This window comes from Barbus barbus, assembly GCF_936440315.1.
Source record: "Barbus barbus genome assembly, chromosome: 43".
NCBI classification, from domain to species: Eukaryota; Metazoa; Chordata; class Actinopteri; order Cypriniformes; family Cyprinidae; genus Barbus; species Barbus barbus.
The window spans coordinates 24851400-24865625 of NC_136721.1; the positions used below are offsets into that span (position 1 = coordinate 24851400).

At 32.0% G+C, this 14226-nt stretch overlaps 2 protein-coding genes across 2 annotated transcripts in view; one reads left to right on the top strand and one right to left on the bottom strand.

Annotated features, from left to right (window-relative positions):
- The window catches only part of LOC306861931 (uncharacterized protein), a 1169885-nt gene that overhangs the window by 613414 nt on the left and 542245 nt on the right, over window positions 1-14226 (top strand). The window lies entirely within an intron of this gene.
- The window catches only part of LOC306861923 (WD repeat-containing protein 7-like), a 137018-nt gene continuing 128851 nt past the window's right edge, over window positions 6060-14226 (bottom strand). Inside the window, exons 27-28 of the mRNA XM_079404410.1 lie at window positions 12746-12850; window positions 6060-8323 (exon numbers count right to left, since the gene is read on the bottom strand). Of these exons, the coding sequence (XP_079260536.1) occupies window positions 8120-8323; window positions 12746-12850 (309 nt within the window). The 3' untranslated portion in view covers window positions 6060-8119. The remainder of the gene's footprint in view (window positions 8324-12745; window positions 12851-14226) is intronic.

The following is a 14226-nucleotide window of genomic DNA, read 5'->3' on the forward strand; positions in this document are numbered from 1 at the left end:
TATGATGCATCATGATAGCATGCAGTGAAGAGAGATTAATATATAATGCACATGAATGCTTAGGCAATGCAAAGCTAGTTTTTACTATACCAGTAATCAAAATTTGAGTCAGAGTGGGGGAAAGAAATAAAAATTATTAACAGATTTCTTTTTCTATTTTTTAATAAAATATTTTATAATTTTTATAATCTGTACAATATCTGCATTATATATATTTATAAAAAAGAGCAGTATCTTAAAAACAGCATGTTCTTTTTTATATTTAGTGGGGCTTATTTTAAATAATTATTAAAATATTATTAAATAATTATATTAATTAATTAATAAAAATAATGACCTTTCTTTTACAGCCTGCTCACTAGATTATAATCACAAAAATATTAACAGATTTCTTTTCTATATTTAAACAAAACACACACACACACACACACACACACGTGTATATATATATATATATATTTATATATATAAAATAGGAGGGATCTCAACAACTGCATGTTGTTTTTTTTAGTGCCGCTCATTAAAAATGAATATTAAAATGTATTTATTGCAATAATAATAAAATAAATAATCCATAAAAATACAGGCTTTTAATTTGTGACTAAATAAATGATTGTTTTCTATATTCAAATAAAAAATTATAATATGTAATATTTTTAATAACATGAAATGTCTATATCTATCTGTCTATATCTATAAATATCTATCTTATAGTTCATAGCTATATTTATATTTATAGTCCACCAGACAACGTTCAAAAATCAAAGTTCAAATGTTTACATATGCTTGATTCTTAATACAATCTTTAAAAAATAAAATAAAAACACCATTTTAAATTAAAATTTAGCAAATATTTTTGCAAGGTGTGTGTATATAACACAAAATATATCTATTCAAATATGAATTGTTTTATCAGTTTTGTTAAGGATGCTGCTGATGTATAAATATAAGGTCTCTTCAGGGCAGACAGTTTGAGAGATCCAGTTCTCCTTAACCTTTTGCCAAAGTCTCAGTAATGGCAGGTTTTAAAACACCAAGCTGTCGCCTCGGTGACTTTTACTATATCGCAGGCACACTCGGGTCGTTAAGGGTCCTTTCAGTGGGCAAATAGGATTACAGACTGCTTTAAAGCTGCAAGCGACATCTGCCAGTCATAAAGCCCCCGCCGCACTGACCACAGCATCAGAGAAAAGACCAAACTAAACCTCACAGACATCTGCATTCCTCCGACACGTGCTTTCAATGAAGTATAACCAAACTCCAGCCGATGCATGAGCCACTAAACATCACAATTAAATTAAAACATTTGATTTACATAAAGCATAACATGGCAAAAGTCGATATGAGCTGCAAGTTTTTAAAGGCATAATTAATGCAAAGTTATTCAATAACAAATCATTGTCATCATTTACATCCCCTCACATCATTGCAACAACATAAACAACATTTACAGAAACCATTAAGATATTTCCTAAACTATCTAATAAGTCCTGACTGCAAACTAATTGACTTTTAATTAATTTTTAATTAATTAATTAATTTTTTAAATAAAAAGTAAATATAAATTTTTTATGCATTGTTATTATTTCAAAATATGTTATTCTTATTTTATATAATTAATAATAATGAATATCATTTTTTGTTAAAAAAATATTGTTTTATTTAAGATTTAAAAATAATGTATTTCATTTGTATTAATATTAATATATTATTTTATAATATAACATTTTATATAATATTTATTTTATATTATATTTTATATAATATATTATGTATATTATTACTATTTTGTTTTAGAAATATTGTATTGTTATTGTTTTATTAATATATTATTATTTAATAGTTATTTATAATTTTTTACATGTATTAATTGAAGAAAAATCCTAATCTTATTAAAAACACTCCCTAAAGCTCATAAATCATTTGTTAATATTAATGTATTTATAAACAAGGTTATTATTTATTATATTAATATGATAAAAAAATATTTATATATATATATATATATATATATATATATATATATTTTTTTTTTTTATTATTAAAAAATATATAAAATATATTTAATTTGTATAGTTAGTATTCAAAAAAAAAAAAAAAGAATATAAACTTATGACAAAAACCTTCCCTAAAACTGAAGGTATGCTCACACACACACTTATATGAAACATCTTTGTTTGTGTTTGACAGCAGAAACGCATTGTTTGCAGCCCCCTAGAGATCAAATCAGGTCTTTTCATCCACATGCAAACACACACACACACACTCATTTTGTCCAGCAGCTTTGCCATCTGCCATATTGCACAAACACACACACTTCCAAATTTTCAGTGCAAACCTAAGCAGCAGAGCATCCGTCACCGCAGACCCTCAGCATCATCCCATGAAAAATGAACCAACGGCACCTGAAGAAGATAAAGAGGGTCAGAAACGAGGGAGAGATGGAGTGAAGGAGAGCGGCGCGATCGATCAGCCGTGTTTGCCGACTGTAAGATGCTTTGGGGGAGGGAGGGAGAAACGAACGGCAGGCACTGCAGCATCGCCAAAGGTCAGAGGTCACCGTCACCTTGAGATATGATGTTGTGTGGCAGCCGCGCTCTGATTGGACGCTGAACCCGACCCTCCGTCTGCACAGCCGCTGCAGGAGAATTGATCGGCGGTGTGTTAATCAGCTGGACTGATGCTCTCAAGACGCTCACACACAAACACACACACACACACAGTTAATTTGAACTAGATCAACAGGTGGAGAAAAGGTTAACGACTCAGTTTGTGCAGACTGACAGCAGAAACACATTACAGTAATGAACACACACACTAAACCAGATAAATACTTCAATACCAGACACTGCTTCTGTTTAAAACTACAATTAACCAACGACCACAACCCCAAAAGAAAAGAGATGGAGTGAAGGGGATAGATATATACACACACTTATTAATACTGATTAACTCAAATAAATACTTTTATTTTTCAAGGATGCATTAAATTGATCAGAAGTGTCAGTAAAGACTTTTCTGAAGATCATGTGACACTGAAGACTGGAGTAATGATGCTGAAAATACAGCTGCAGATCACAGGAATAAATTACAGATTAACACTCATACAGAAAACAAATATTTTAAATAGTAAAAATTTTTCTGTTTTTATCTAATTTTTTTTAAGCATAAGATACTTTTTTAAAACACTAAAACAGGACCCCAAACTGTTCAACTGTTTTAATGTTTCAGCACATCCTGAATTAGAGGAAGAATCCTATTTAGCAAAATATGTGTATGCCACATTTGTGCATGTTGAGCCCTTCTGCTATTAAACACACACACACACACAAGATGACTGACACGGTGTGTGTGTGTGTTGCCGTGGGCAGTGATTGATTTTCCCCCTCGGCGCTGGCGTACAGTGAGAGGAGCAAAATACAGTCAAAGGTCAGAGGTCACCTGAGCTCATGTCCGTCTCCCGGTGAGCGTGTTTGTTCTCAGCATCTTCCTGCAGAGCATTCTGGGTCACAGATTACACCGTACAGTCACTAATGCTGTAATTCCTGCATTCAAACACTCAAAACACCTTAGCAACCGCATCGCAATGCCCTGGCAACCACCCACAACGCCCTAGCAACATGGCAGCGAGTTTTGCCAGGGCAAATCAGCATTCATTTCTTCAGAGAATGTAAACCTCTAATTAAAATGCAATTTAAACTGCATGAATTAAACAAATGTTAATGAAACCGCAGATTAATTAATGAGTGGTGGATTAATTGGATGCAGCGGCTGAGATATTGACATGATGTTCTCCGGTGGGACACCAACAGCGATTCATGATGATTGGAGGATTTTTTGTCCTGTAGGACAAGGTTTCTGCTGGTCTAAAATACTGACCAAATAATAAAATAAGACCCAAACATCTGGGTGTTTTAAACCAGCAAACCAGACCGGCTTTGAGCTGTTGATATCCACAAAAAATAAAAAAACAACAACAGTTAAAGAAAAAATCTGATAAATGCTTCACTTTGAGCTGCTGTCTGAAGAAAAAACAATAAAATGCTTGGCTTGACTGATGTCTGTGAAATATGGCAAAATAATTGAATAAATATAATTAAAAAGAACAAGATAAAAAAAAAGATGTCAAAATTTGATATGAAAAAACAGCAAAATAATTTAATATATAAATTAAAGACAAAAAAACTAAATATTTACTTAAATATTTGTAAAATGAGCAAAATAACAAATAAATTCAATTAAAAATAACAATCAAATAAAATGCTTTTGTTACCAACATTTGATAATCTGCAAAATAAAATTTAATTATAGTAAAAAACAACAAAATAAAAGAACCTAACATCTGATATCTGTAAAATTAGCAAAATAACTGAATAAATTAAAAACAATAAAATAAAAACAGCAAAAACTTATTTTAAATATCAACATTAACTGTACGCAAAAACAGCAAAATAAATGACTAAATAAATCAAATGAAAACATCAACATGCTTTTGATATTTGCAAACAATTAACAATCCTGAATATAAATTCAAAATAAATTAATAAAAAAATATGAAAACAGCAAATTATAATTGTGATGAAATGTTTGAGCTGTTGATATATCTGCAAAAAAATTAATTGATTGAAATAGATATTGACGTTATTTCCTCCGGTGAGAGACGAACAGTAATTAATGATCATTAGTGAAATTTTGAACTCCAAGATGAGCAAGAAAGTTCACTGATTATCATTAATTACTGATGAATTTCAATAAATTCTGATCTGATCGGCTCTATAATCTTCATCATCATCATCATCCTCAGTCCTGCTAATTATCAGATGAATCTGAATGCTGTTGATTCGTCCTCTCTGGGCTTCAGCGCGAGCTGGTATTTTCTCATTATCATGATGAATTCTCTGGCAGCGCTGATAATGGGCATAATATTTGACACTGAGAGCGTTCGTGAAGACCTGCATCTGTTCTTCCTGTCGTTCAGTGAATCTATGAACTGCTTTCTCCTGACCCTGAGAGGAATCAAATCTCCACAAAACGGCTGGAAAATAAAACCTTATTTATTCACTCTCAGAAATAACATTAGGCTGGACAGGAGACTGAAGTAAACTGATGCTCTCTATTAGAGCAAAAACCACTGAAGATCTGCTCACATTCAGAGACAAATCAAAACCCAACATCCCGATGGACTCCTTCACCCATTATATGTCCTACAGGACAGCACTTTTCTGCTCGTCTAAAATATCCGCCAGCTAATAAAACCAGCCCTGAACCTTTGGGTGTTTGAAATCAGCAAACCACTGAGACTGGCTTTGAGATGCAAAACAATTGCAAACAAAAAAATGAATAAATAAATTTAAATCCACAATAAAATACAACATTTTATATCTGCAAAAATGATGAATAAATAAAAAACAACAACAAAACAATACTTCATATCTACAAAAAATAGCTAAACAGACAAAATAAAAACTATTTTATTTTTTTTTTATAAAATGTCTAACTCTTGAGCTGATATCTGAAAAAAAAAAAAAAGAATTAATAAATTAAAAAGAACAAAAATGGCAATAAAATGCTTGTGATATTTGCAAAACAGCAAAATATATAAAATTAAACAAGTAAGAACAAAACATTGTGATAAAATGTTTAACTCTGAACCTTCAAAAAAAACTAAATAAATCAAAATAACAAAAAGATAAAATATTGTGATGAAATGTTTGACTTTAAGTGACATCTGTAATAAACTAAAAATTGATGGAAAACAACAAAAAATTAAATTGCACTAAAATATTTTAAAAACTGCAATAAAATTGAGCAGTCGATATCTGCGAAAAAGAGAAATAAATGATTACGACAAAAAATAAAAGGTAAAACATTTTATAAAATGTTTTGAGCTTTGATATGATCTGTAAAAAATAGAGAATAAATAAAGCAACAACAATACAATTTTAGAACCATACTGTCATAAAAATATTAGTAACATGAATTTTCTGTCTAGAAGAGTTGTGTATGAGTTTGTGCTGCATCTCTGTGTTCAGTGTGTGAAAGAAACAAACACCACGGCTCATTCTCACATTTACCTTTATTAACACAATTACACAACGACATTTATTATCCAGGAACAGCATTAAAGCACAGCTTGATATAGTGAATGTTGTACCGTTATTTCTCACACACACAAGTCTTGAGCGTTTCACATCTAATCTACAGATAAAGCATTTTTATTTATGTCCATTTACACGACGAGTGAGAAGAGAGAGAGAGAAAGGGGGGAAATAACTAATATATGCAGGGAAAAAAATCAATCATCCTATGATTAGAGTTTTGCATCAGTTCATGGGACGTTCAAGGACTTTTCCATTAGTCTAAACACACACATAAAAACCACATCATGGGAAAACAACCTCTTACACACACACACAGATCATCATGCAGATGTTATGACGACTCATTTTTCAGTCTTTGTTTCAGGTCTGACTCGTGTTTGAGATCATGTGAACGTGACGTGTTTTTATTTTCTCAGATGTGTGAAGTGTCGACATGCTTAAACTCGCAGCTGTGCGCTGATTCTCCAGACAAACCCGTTATATTCATCCCAAAATCACAAGACAAACAGAAGAAATTACATTCTGCGTAAAGAAAATGTAGCCTATTTTAGGACCATTAAGAGCTCATTATGTTTTATTAATCATTATGTTTTTATATTTTGATTACAGTTATTTTCAAGACTTTTTTTTAAATAATCTAATAAATTATATTAACATTTATGCTGTTTTTAATTCTGTATAATTAATTTTATTTATTTTGTTTATTACTGCATTACTGTATGAGAATGACATTTATATTACAGTAATAATTTGGTCCTGGAAATTAGTTTGATTGTCATGAAAAATACAGCACAATGCAAAAAAAGCTTAATAATCCTAAAATAGTTACTCACACAAATCATTATACATATATATTTGATTAATAATTAATTTGATTTAGGGACTAAATACAGAATAAAATACAGAATATATCAGATTATTAATCAATTATATATATATACACAAAACTGATTAATAATTAATTTGATTTAGGGATGAAATACAGAATATATTAAACCAGCAGTAAAATAAGAAATTATAATTTGCATAATGAAAATTTAGCCTATTGTAATATTTAAGATCACTACGATTGAATTTTCATAAGAAAAAAATTTAAACACATGAATTGTGTGATACAATTACAATTTGCTGATATAAATGCTGAATGCTATAATTAATAATTAATTTGACTTATTTTAAATGTTTATTGAACATATTACAGTTATATTAAATGTTTATTTTTTATATTACAGCAATCAGAATTTGATCCTGAAAATATATTTAATTATGAAAAACACTGCACAATGCAAAAAAAGCTTAATAATCCTAAAATAGTTCTTTACGCAAATATACAGTTCTTTTTCGATGTTAATTTTGGGGTGAAATCCTGAATAAATTCAGCTAACAGTGATTTCTCAAAGCTGCAGATGCAGATGTATTTTCCATTACAGCCGTGTCTCTAATACACACCTCTGTTACAGCAGACGGCGCGTGGGAAAAGCGACTGTTTTTAAACGTGCATTTCAGTGCAAGTGACTTCACACGAACCAACGACTCACAAAAACACAGATAACAGCAAACCGAGAGAGTTCACGACTACAGCACGAGCGCAAACAAAAATCATTCCTGAAAATAACTCCTATGATACACGATATCACGATATGATTGGAGTCATTCAGCACGAATGAGGATTCTGCGATCATTAATAACGTCAGCGAGGGGGCGGGATCTTTCTCTGGTTTAGACGAAACGACTGAAATGTGTGTTTATGTAGCTGGAATGATAAAACAGCTTCAGCGAATCAAACCGGAGAGAATTTGTGCAAATAATAAAATACAACTCATATAAGCTTCGTCTGAGCAAAACCTCGCTTGACCTTCAAGCACAAAAACACGTTTTAGTGACCTGCAGTCCTTTATCATCTTCATAAATAGTCGAAAAAGAACAAAACTTTAAATAAAAAATAAGAATGAAAGGAAGAGTGTAAACCAGTTAACAGCTCAGCTGGGAAGGTCAAAGGTCACGCGACCCCTGACCCCTCAGACCATGAAGCGGTGCTCCTTGCCGTCGTGGGCCATGAGGATGACGTTGCGGTTGGAGGTCCAGATGAGCCGGGCTAGTTTGAGGGCGTTCTGGGATCCGGGCGACGCCGGCTGGACCGGAGGAACCTGATAGGTTTTGATGCAGCGCAGCTGAGGAGCCGAGTTCAACATCCCGATGCTGCCTAACAGAGACGTGTTCATCTGAGACAGAGAGAAAGACAGCCGTCAGTGCACTCAATACTATATACATATATTAGTGCTCTCAAACAATTAATCACATCCAAAATAAAAGTTTTTGTTTACACAGTATATAAGTGTGTACTTTGTGTATTTATTATGCATATATAAATACAAACACATGCATGTATACATTTCCGAAAAATATGTTATGTTTATATATTAAGTATATTTATATATAATATGTGACCTTATGTTTTTACTCTCACTTTCTGCTTATAGTGAATTGACTGAGATGAAGACATTCACCGTTTCAAAGTTTGCACGTTAGTTGTGTGATATCCATTGGCTTGCCTTCATAGTTTACATTGCGACGTTATATATATGTATATATATATTTATTTATTAGGGCTGTCAGTTTAGGGCTGACTCTAGTTATGAAAAATGAAAAAAATAATGTGATTAAAATATTTTAACGCAGTTAACGCACTGGCCCCATCATCTTACATTTCATATAGTTGACTGTTGACAAATATGATGCAGGGCAACAACTCCATAAATGCAGTTATGCCCTAAAATTCAAGACATTGAAATAATAATGCTCCTGTATGAGTTTTTGGTCTCATATTTATATCACATGATAAGTGATATCACACCAACAGCAAGAGCACAAGTGTTGTTTTTATGTCCGGATACCACGAGTGCAAATGTGATTTTATACAACAGTTCAGTAAATAAGTTAATATTGTGTAATATTTTAAACAATACATGTTCTGTTTTTGCTCAGTTTTGCCCTCAAAAATATTACCTATAAAGCCACAGTAGAACACAGTGCGTCTGTGAGCAAAACAGCGGTGTTTATTTTCTGAATGAATCCACGTTTTGAACGATATCGGGTGAATAGATGATTCAAAGCTCCATTCATAAAGAGAGCCCTTTACTTATTTCCTGAAGGAATCAGCCGTTTGAACGAATCGAATGAATGAATGACTCAAAGACATTTACTAATTTACTAATTTAATTTACTAATTTAAAAATTGGGTTTGACGGGATAGTTCACCCCCCCCCCCAAATATAATTATTTCATCATTTACTGAAACCTGAATGACTGACTGACTTTTGTGGAACATAAGAGAAGGTATTTTGAAGACTGTTGGTAACAAAGCTGTTTTGGTTACCAGTGACTTTCACTGCATGAATGGAAAAAACAAACAAACAAACTGAGATGTTTATCAAAATATCATCTTTTATGTTCCATAGTTTATGTTAGGCCGTTGTAGCCTAAACGTTTGTGTGTAATAAATTTCATATTGAATAAAATATTCCTTTTTAAAGTTACTATTTGTAATGTCTACTTAATACTTTCTCATTTAACACAAAAATAGCTTTAAATAATATTTTGGGGGTATTTTCACAGCCAAATGTAATTTGTGATTAATTACATTAATTAATCGACACATCATGTATTAAATTAAAGATTTTTAATCAACTGACAGCCCTAATATATATACATCAGGTTTCTGCATTATTCAGAACAGAACGGAAAATTCCTTTACACTTCCATTTAGCTCCTGAAAACAGGAAACGGTTGCAATCTAGAGAAGTTCTAGAAAAATTGGAATTCCAATTTTAATGCAAGTAGGATTAAAACAATTTGAACTTCAAAATTTTTTTCTAGAAAAGCAAAAATTGTCAAGACAAACTTTAAATGTTAGATAGATAAACCCTTGTTTGAAAAAAAGTTTAAAAAGCCTTGACATTTATAGGTTTATAGGATGGATGGATGAATGAATAGAACAATGGATAGACGGATAGATCAATGGATGAAGGATGGATGGATGGAACAATGGATAGATGGATAGAATGGTGGATGAATGGATAGAACAACAAATGATGGATGGACAGAATGATGATCGATGAATGGATGATGGATAGAATAATGGATGACGGATGGATGGATAGAACGATGGCTCGTTGAATGGATGATGAACAGAATAACGGATGATGGATGGATGGAATTATAGAAAGAATAATGGATGGATGAATGGATTGACAGAATAATGAATAATGGATGGATGGATAGAAGGATGGATGGATGGAAAGAAGAATAGAATGAATGGATGGAAAGATGGACAGAATGATGAATGGATGGATGGATAGAAAGATGAATAGATGGTGGTTGGATGGAAAGATGGATGGATGAAAGGATAGAATGATGGATGGATGGATAGAATGATGGATGTATGATGGATGGATGGATGGAATGATGGATGGATGAAAAGAAGGATAGAATGATGGATGGATGGAAAGAAGGATAGAATGATGATGGATGGATGGATGGAAAGATGGACAGAATGATGAATGGATAGATGGAAAGAAGAATAGAATGAATGGATGGAAAGATGGACAGAATGATGAATGGATGGATGGATAGAAAGATGAATAGATGGTGGTTGGATGGAAAGATGGATGGATGAAAGGATAGAATGATGGATGGATGATGGATGGATGGATGGAATGATGGATGGATGAAAAGAAGGATAGAATGATGGATGGATGGAAAGAAGGATAGAATGATGGATGGATGGATGGATGATGGATGGATGAAAAGAAGGATAGAATGATGGATGGATGGAAAGAAGGATAGAATGATGATGGATGGATGGATGGAAAGATGGACAGAATGATGAATGGATAGATGGAAAGAAGAATAGAATGAATGGATGGAAAGATGGACAGAATGATGAATGGATGGATGGATAGAAAGATGAATAGATGGTGGTTGGATGGAAAGATGGATGGATGAAAGGATAGAATGATGGATGTATGATGGATGGATGGATGGAATGATGGATGGATGAAAAGAAGGATAGAATGATGGATGGATGGATGGATAGAAAGATGAATAGATGGTGGTTGGATGGAATGATGGATGGATGAAAAGAAGGATAGAATGATGGATGGATGGAAAGAAGGATAGAATGATGGATGGATGGAAAGAAGGATAGAATGATGGATGGATGGATGGATGATTGATTGATAATCTTAATTTTTAAGTTTTTTATTTATATTATTTATATTTACATTTATATTTCCTATATTCTACTGTATATATTTAATATATTTTTGATATTTGTATTGATTCTTTGACACTACATGCAACAATTTACAGAAGAATTGATTCAGCTTGAACTGAGAGAGTGAGACGCCAGTAATCACATGATCACATGCTGCAAAAACAGACAAAAATCTGAACAAATTTGACAAATCTGAACATGAGATGGTGCCATGTAAGATAAGCGAAACACACACACACACACACACACACACACACACACACACACACAGGAAGCTCTAGAGTTCCCACACACTGAGTCAGTCAGTCTACACACACACACACACACACAGACGGTGCTCCAGAGAGGGTAGGGCTTCAGCTGTGTCAGACGGCCAGTCGCCCTCATCCCAGCCGGGGCGAGCGAGAGGCGGACGCCTGCGGACCCTGGAGGACTGGAGAATTCATTAGCACACACACACACACCATTCAGAGGACCCGGTTTAGCCTTACAGTAATGATACCATTAGCCTGGAAGACATTCTTACACACACACACACACACACACACACACACACAGGAAGAGTAGAGGAGAGAAGACGACTCGACGGTGTTTCTGAAAGACCTGCTCAGGACAGACGCTCATGGGACGCCTGTCCACAGATGTTTAAATAGTTTCAGATGAAGTACATCACATATAACTGCTTCACATTTCATGTCAAATACCACCATAAAATAAACTACTCTTATAGCTCATTCATTTCTGAATTTTTATATTACACTTTTATTTTTATATTTATATGTATATTTACATTTATATTTATTTTGTTATTTACATTTACATAATTGAACTTTACATTTATATTATGTATTATTGTTTATATTTGTGTTATTTATTATGTATTATATTTGTGTTGTGCTAATAACATTTATATTTGCATATTTATACATGCATTTACATTAATATTAGTTTAGATTTACATTATTTACCTTTACATTTATATTTGTACACTTTTTTTTACGTTTGACAGCACTAATTTATATTTATATTAACTTTTATATTTACTTATATTTTTATATTATATTGGACCAGCTGGAGTTTGTTTATTAAGTGTTGTATTATTTATAATTATATTTATATGATTTATATTTAAATGTTTAGCCACTCTTAGTCTCTAAATGACAAATCTGAAATCCTTTTTTTAAGCTTTCAAGCAAGGGTTTATCTAGCTGACATTTAAAGTTTATCTTGAACATTTATGCTTTTCTAGTGAAAAAGTTATTTGAATTTCAAATTATTTGAATTCTACTTCTTTACATTCAATTTTGCATCCTGTTTGCACCCATAAGCGACTCTTTGAATCTAGAGGTCAGAGGTCAGGGGTCCTCACCTGCCAGAAGGAGATGTGGCTGTCAGCGTTGGAGTAGGTGGCCAGATAACGTCCGTCCGGGGCGAAGGATACCGCCGTTATGGGTCCTTTATGTCCGTGAATATGCTGTGGAAATAACAACAGGCACAGGTTTAGACAGCTATCTCTCTTGATAACTGCTCAAACATCTCATTCATGTTCATCTCCTGTAAGAAAACCCATCTCTTCCTGTTCCTGATGCTTCATGTGGTGATGTTTTGAACTGTACTGATAGAAAAGGCAGCGAGGTCAGCTGAAGTGTGTGTGTGTGTGTGTTAAGAGCTTTATGAGCTACTCTGAATCATGGGAGGGGGTCCTACAGCTGCACTAATGCATTGTGGGATTGAGACGGGTACCACTGTGTAGAAGAGCGGCTTGAACTGCCAGCAGAGAAGATGAGAGACAGACAGATGGAGAGCGAATCTGCAGACGACTCTCAATATAGAGCGGTTTTCAGAACAAATAAATAAATACAAAAACTGTATGCAAACTTTAAATAAAATAAATATGTAAATGTACAATATACATATATTATCATTATATAGCAATCTATATTTCAATATTATATATTTACATATAGCGACTGTACCAAATTATAAATTAATAACATAAAAATATAAATATTGTAAATAAAATTTTAAAACAAATATATAATTGTTTAATATAAATATATGATCACTATAAAATATACAAATAACACATTATTATCATTATTGCTATATTTACAAGCAACATTACATAAAAAACATCCACAAATCATTACAAATAAAAATAATAAAAATATATGATAGTATAATATTATCACTATAATATACAATAATATATACCTTATTATTCTTGCTATAATTACTTAGAACATTACATAAAATCTGCCATAAACACAGTAAATTAAATAAATAATAAAACAAATATATAATTGTATACTATAAATATATTATTTCTATATAATAAATCAATATTCATTTCAATATACATTATATTTATATTAGTGCTATAAAACAATGAACCGCATCCAAAATAAAAGTTTATTTTGTATGTGTATGTGTACTGTATATATATAAAATATGTTATGCTTATATATTGAATATATTTATTTAGAGTATAAATTATATGAATATAAATATAGATTTTCAAAATATATACTGTATTTATATATACATAATAAATATACACAGAACACAAATTATGCAAACAAAAACTTTTATTTTGTATGCGATTAATCGTGATTAATTGTTTGACAGCACTAGCTTCTATATAACTTTATGATAAAATTAAAAAAAAAAAAAAAACACAAAAAAAGTGGCATTACTGAATGATTACCATATTCATATACCAAGATATTTATTATAGATGTTTTCCAAGGCACCCATATTTACAGATCATCACCTGCGCAGCATTCAGCAACATTTCTGGCATATTCTGTTCATGTTATAGTTATTTATTCATTATAGTAGCTTTATTTT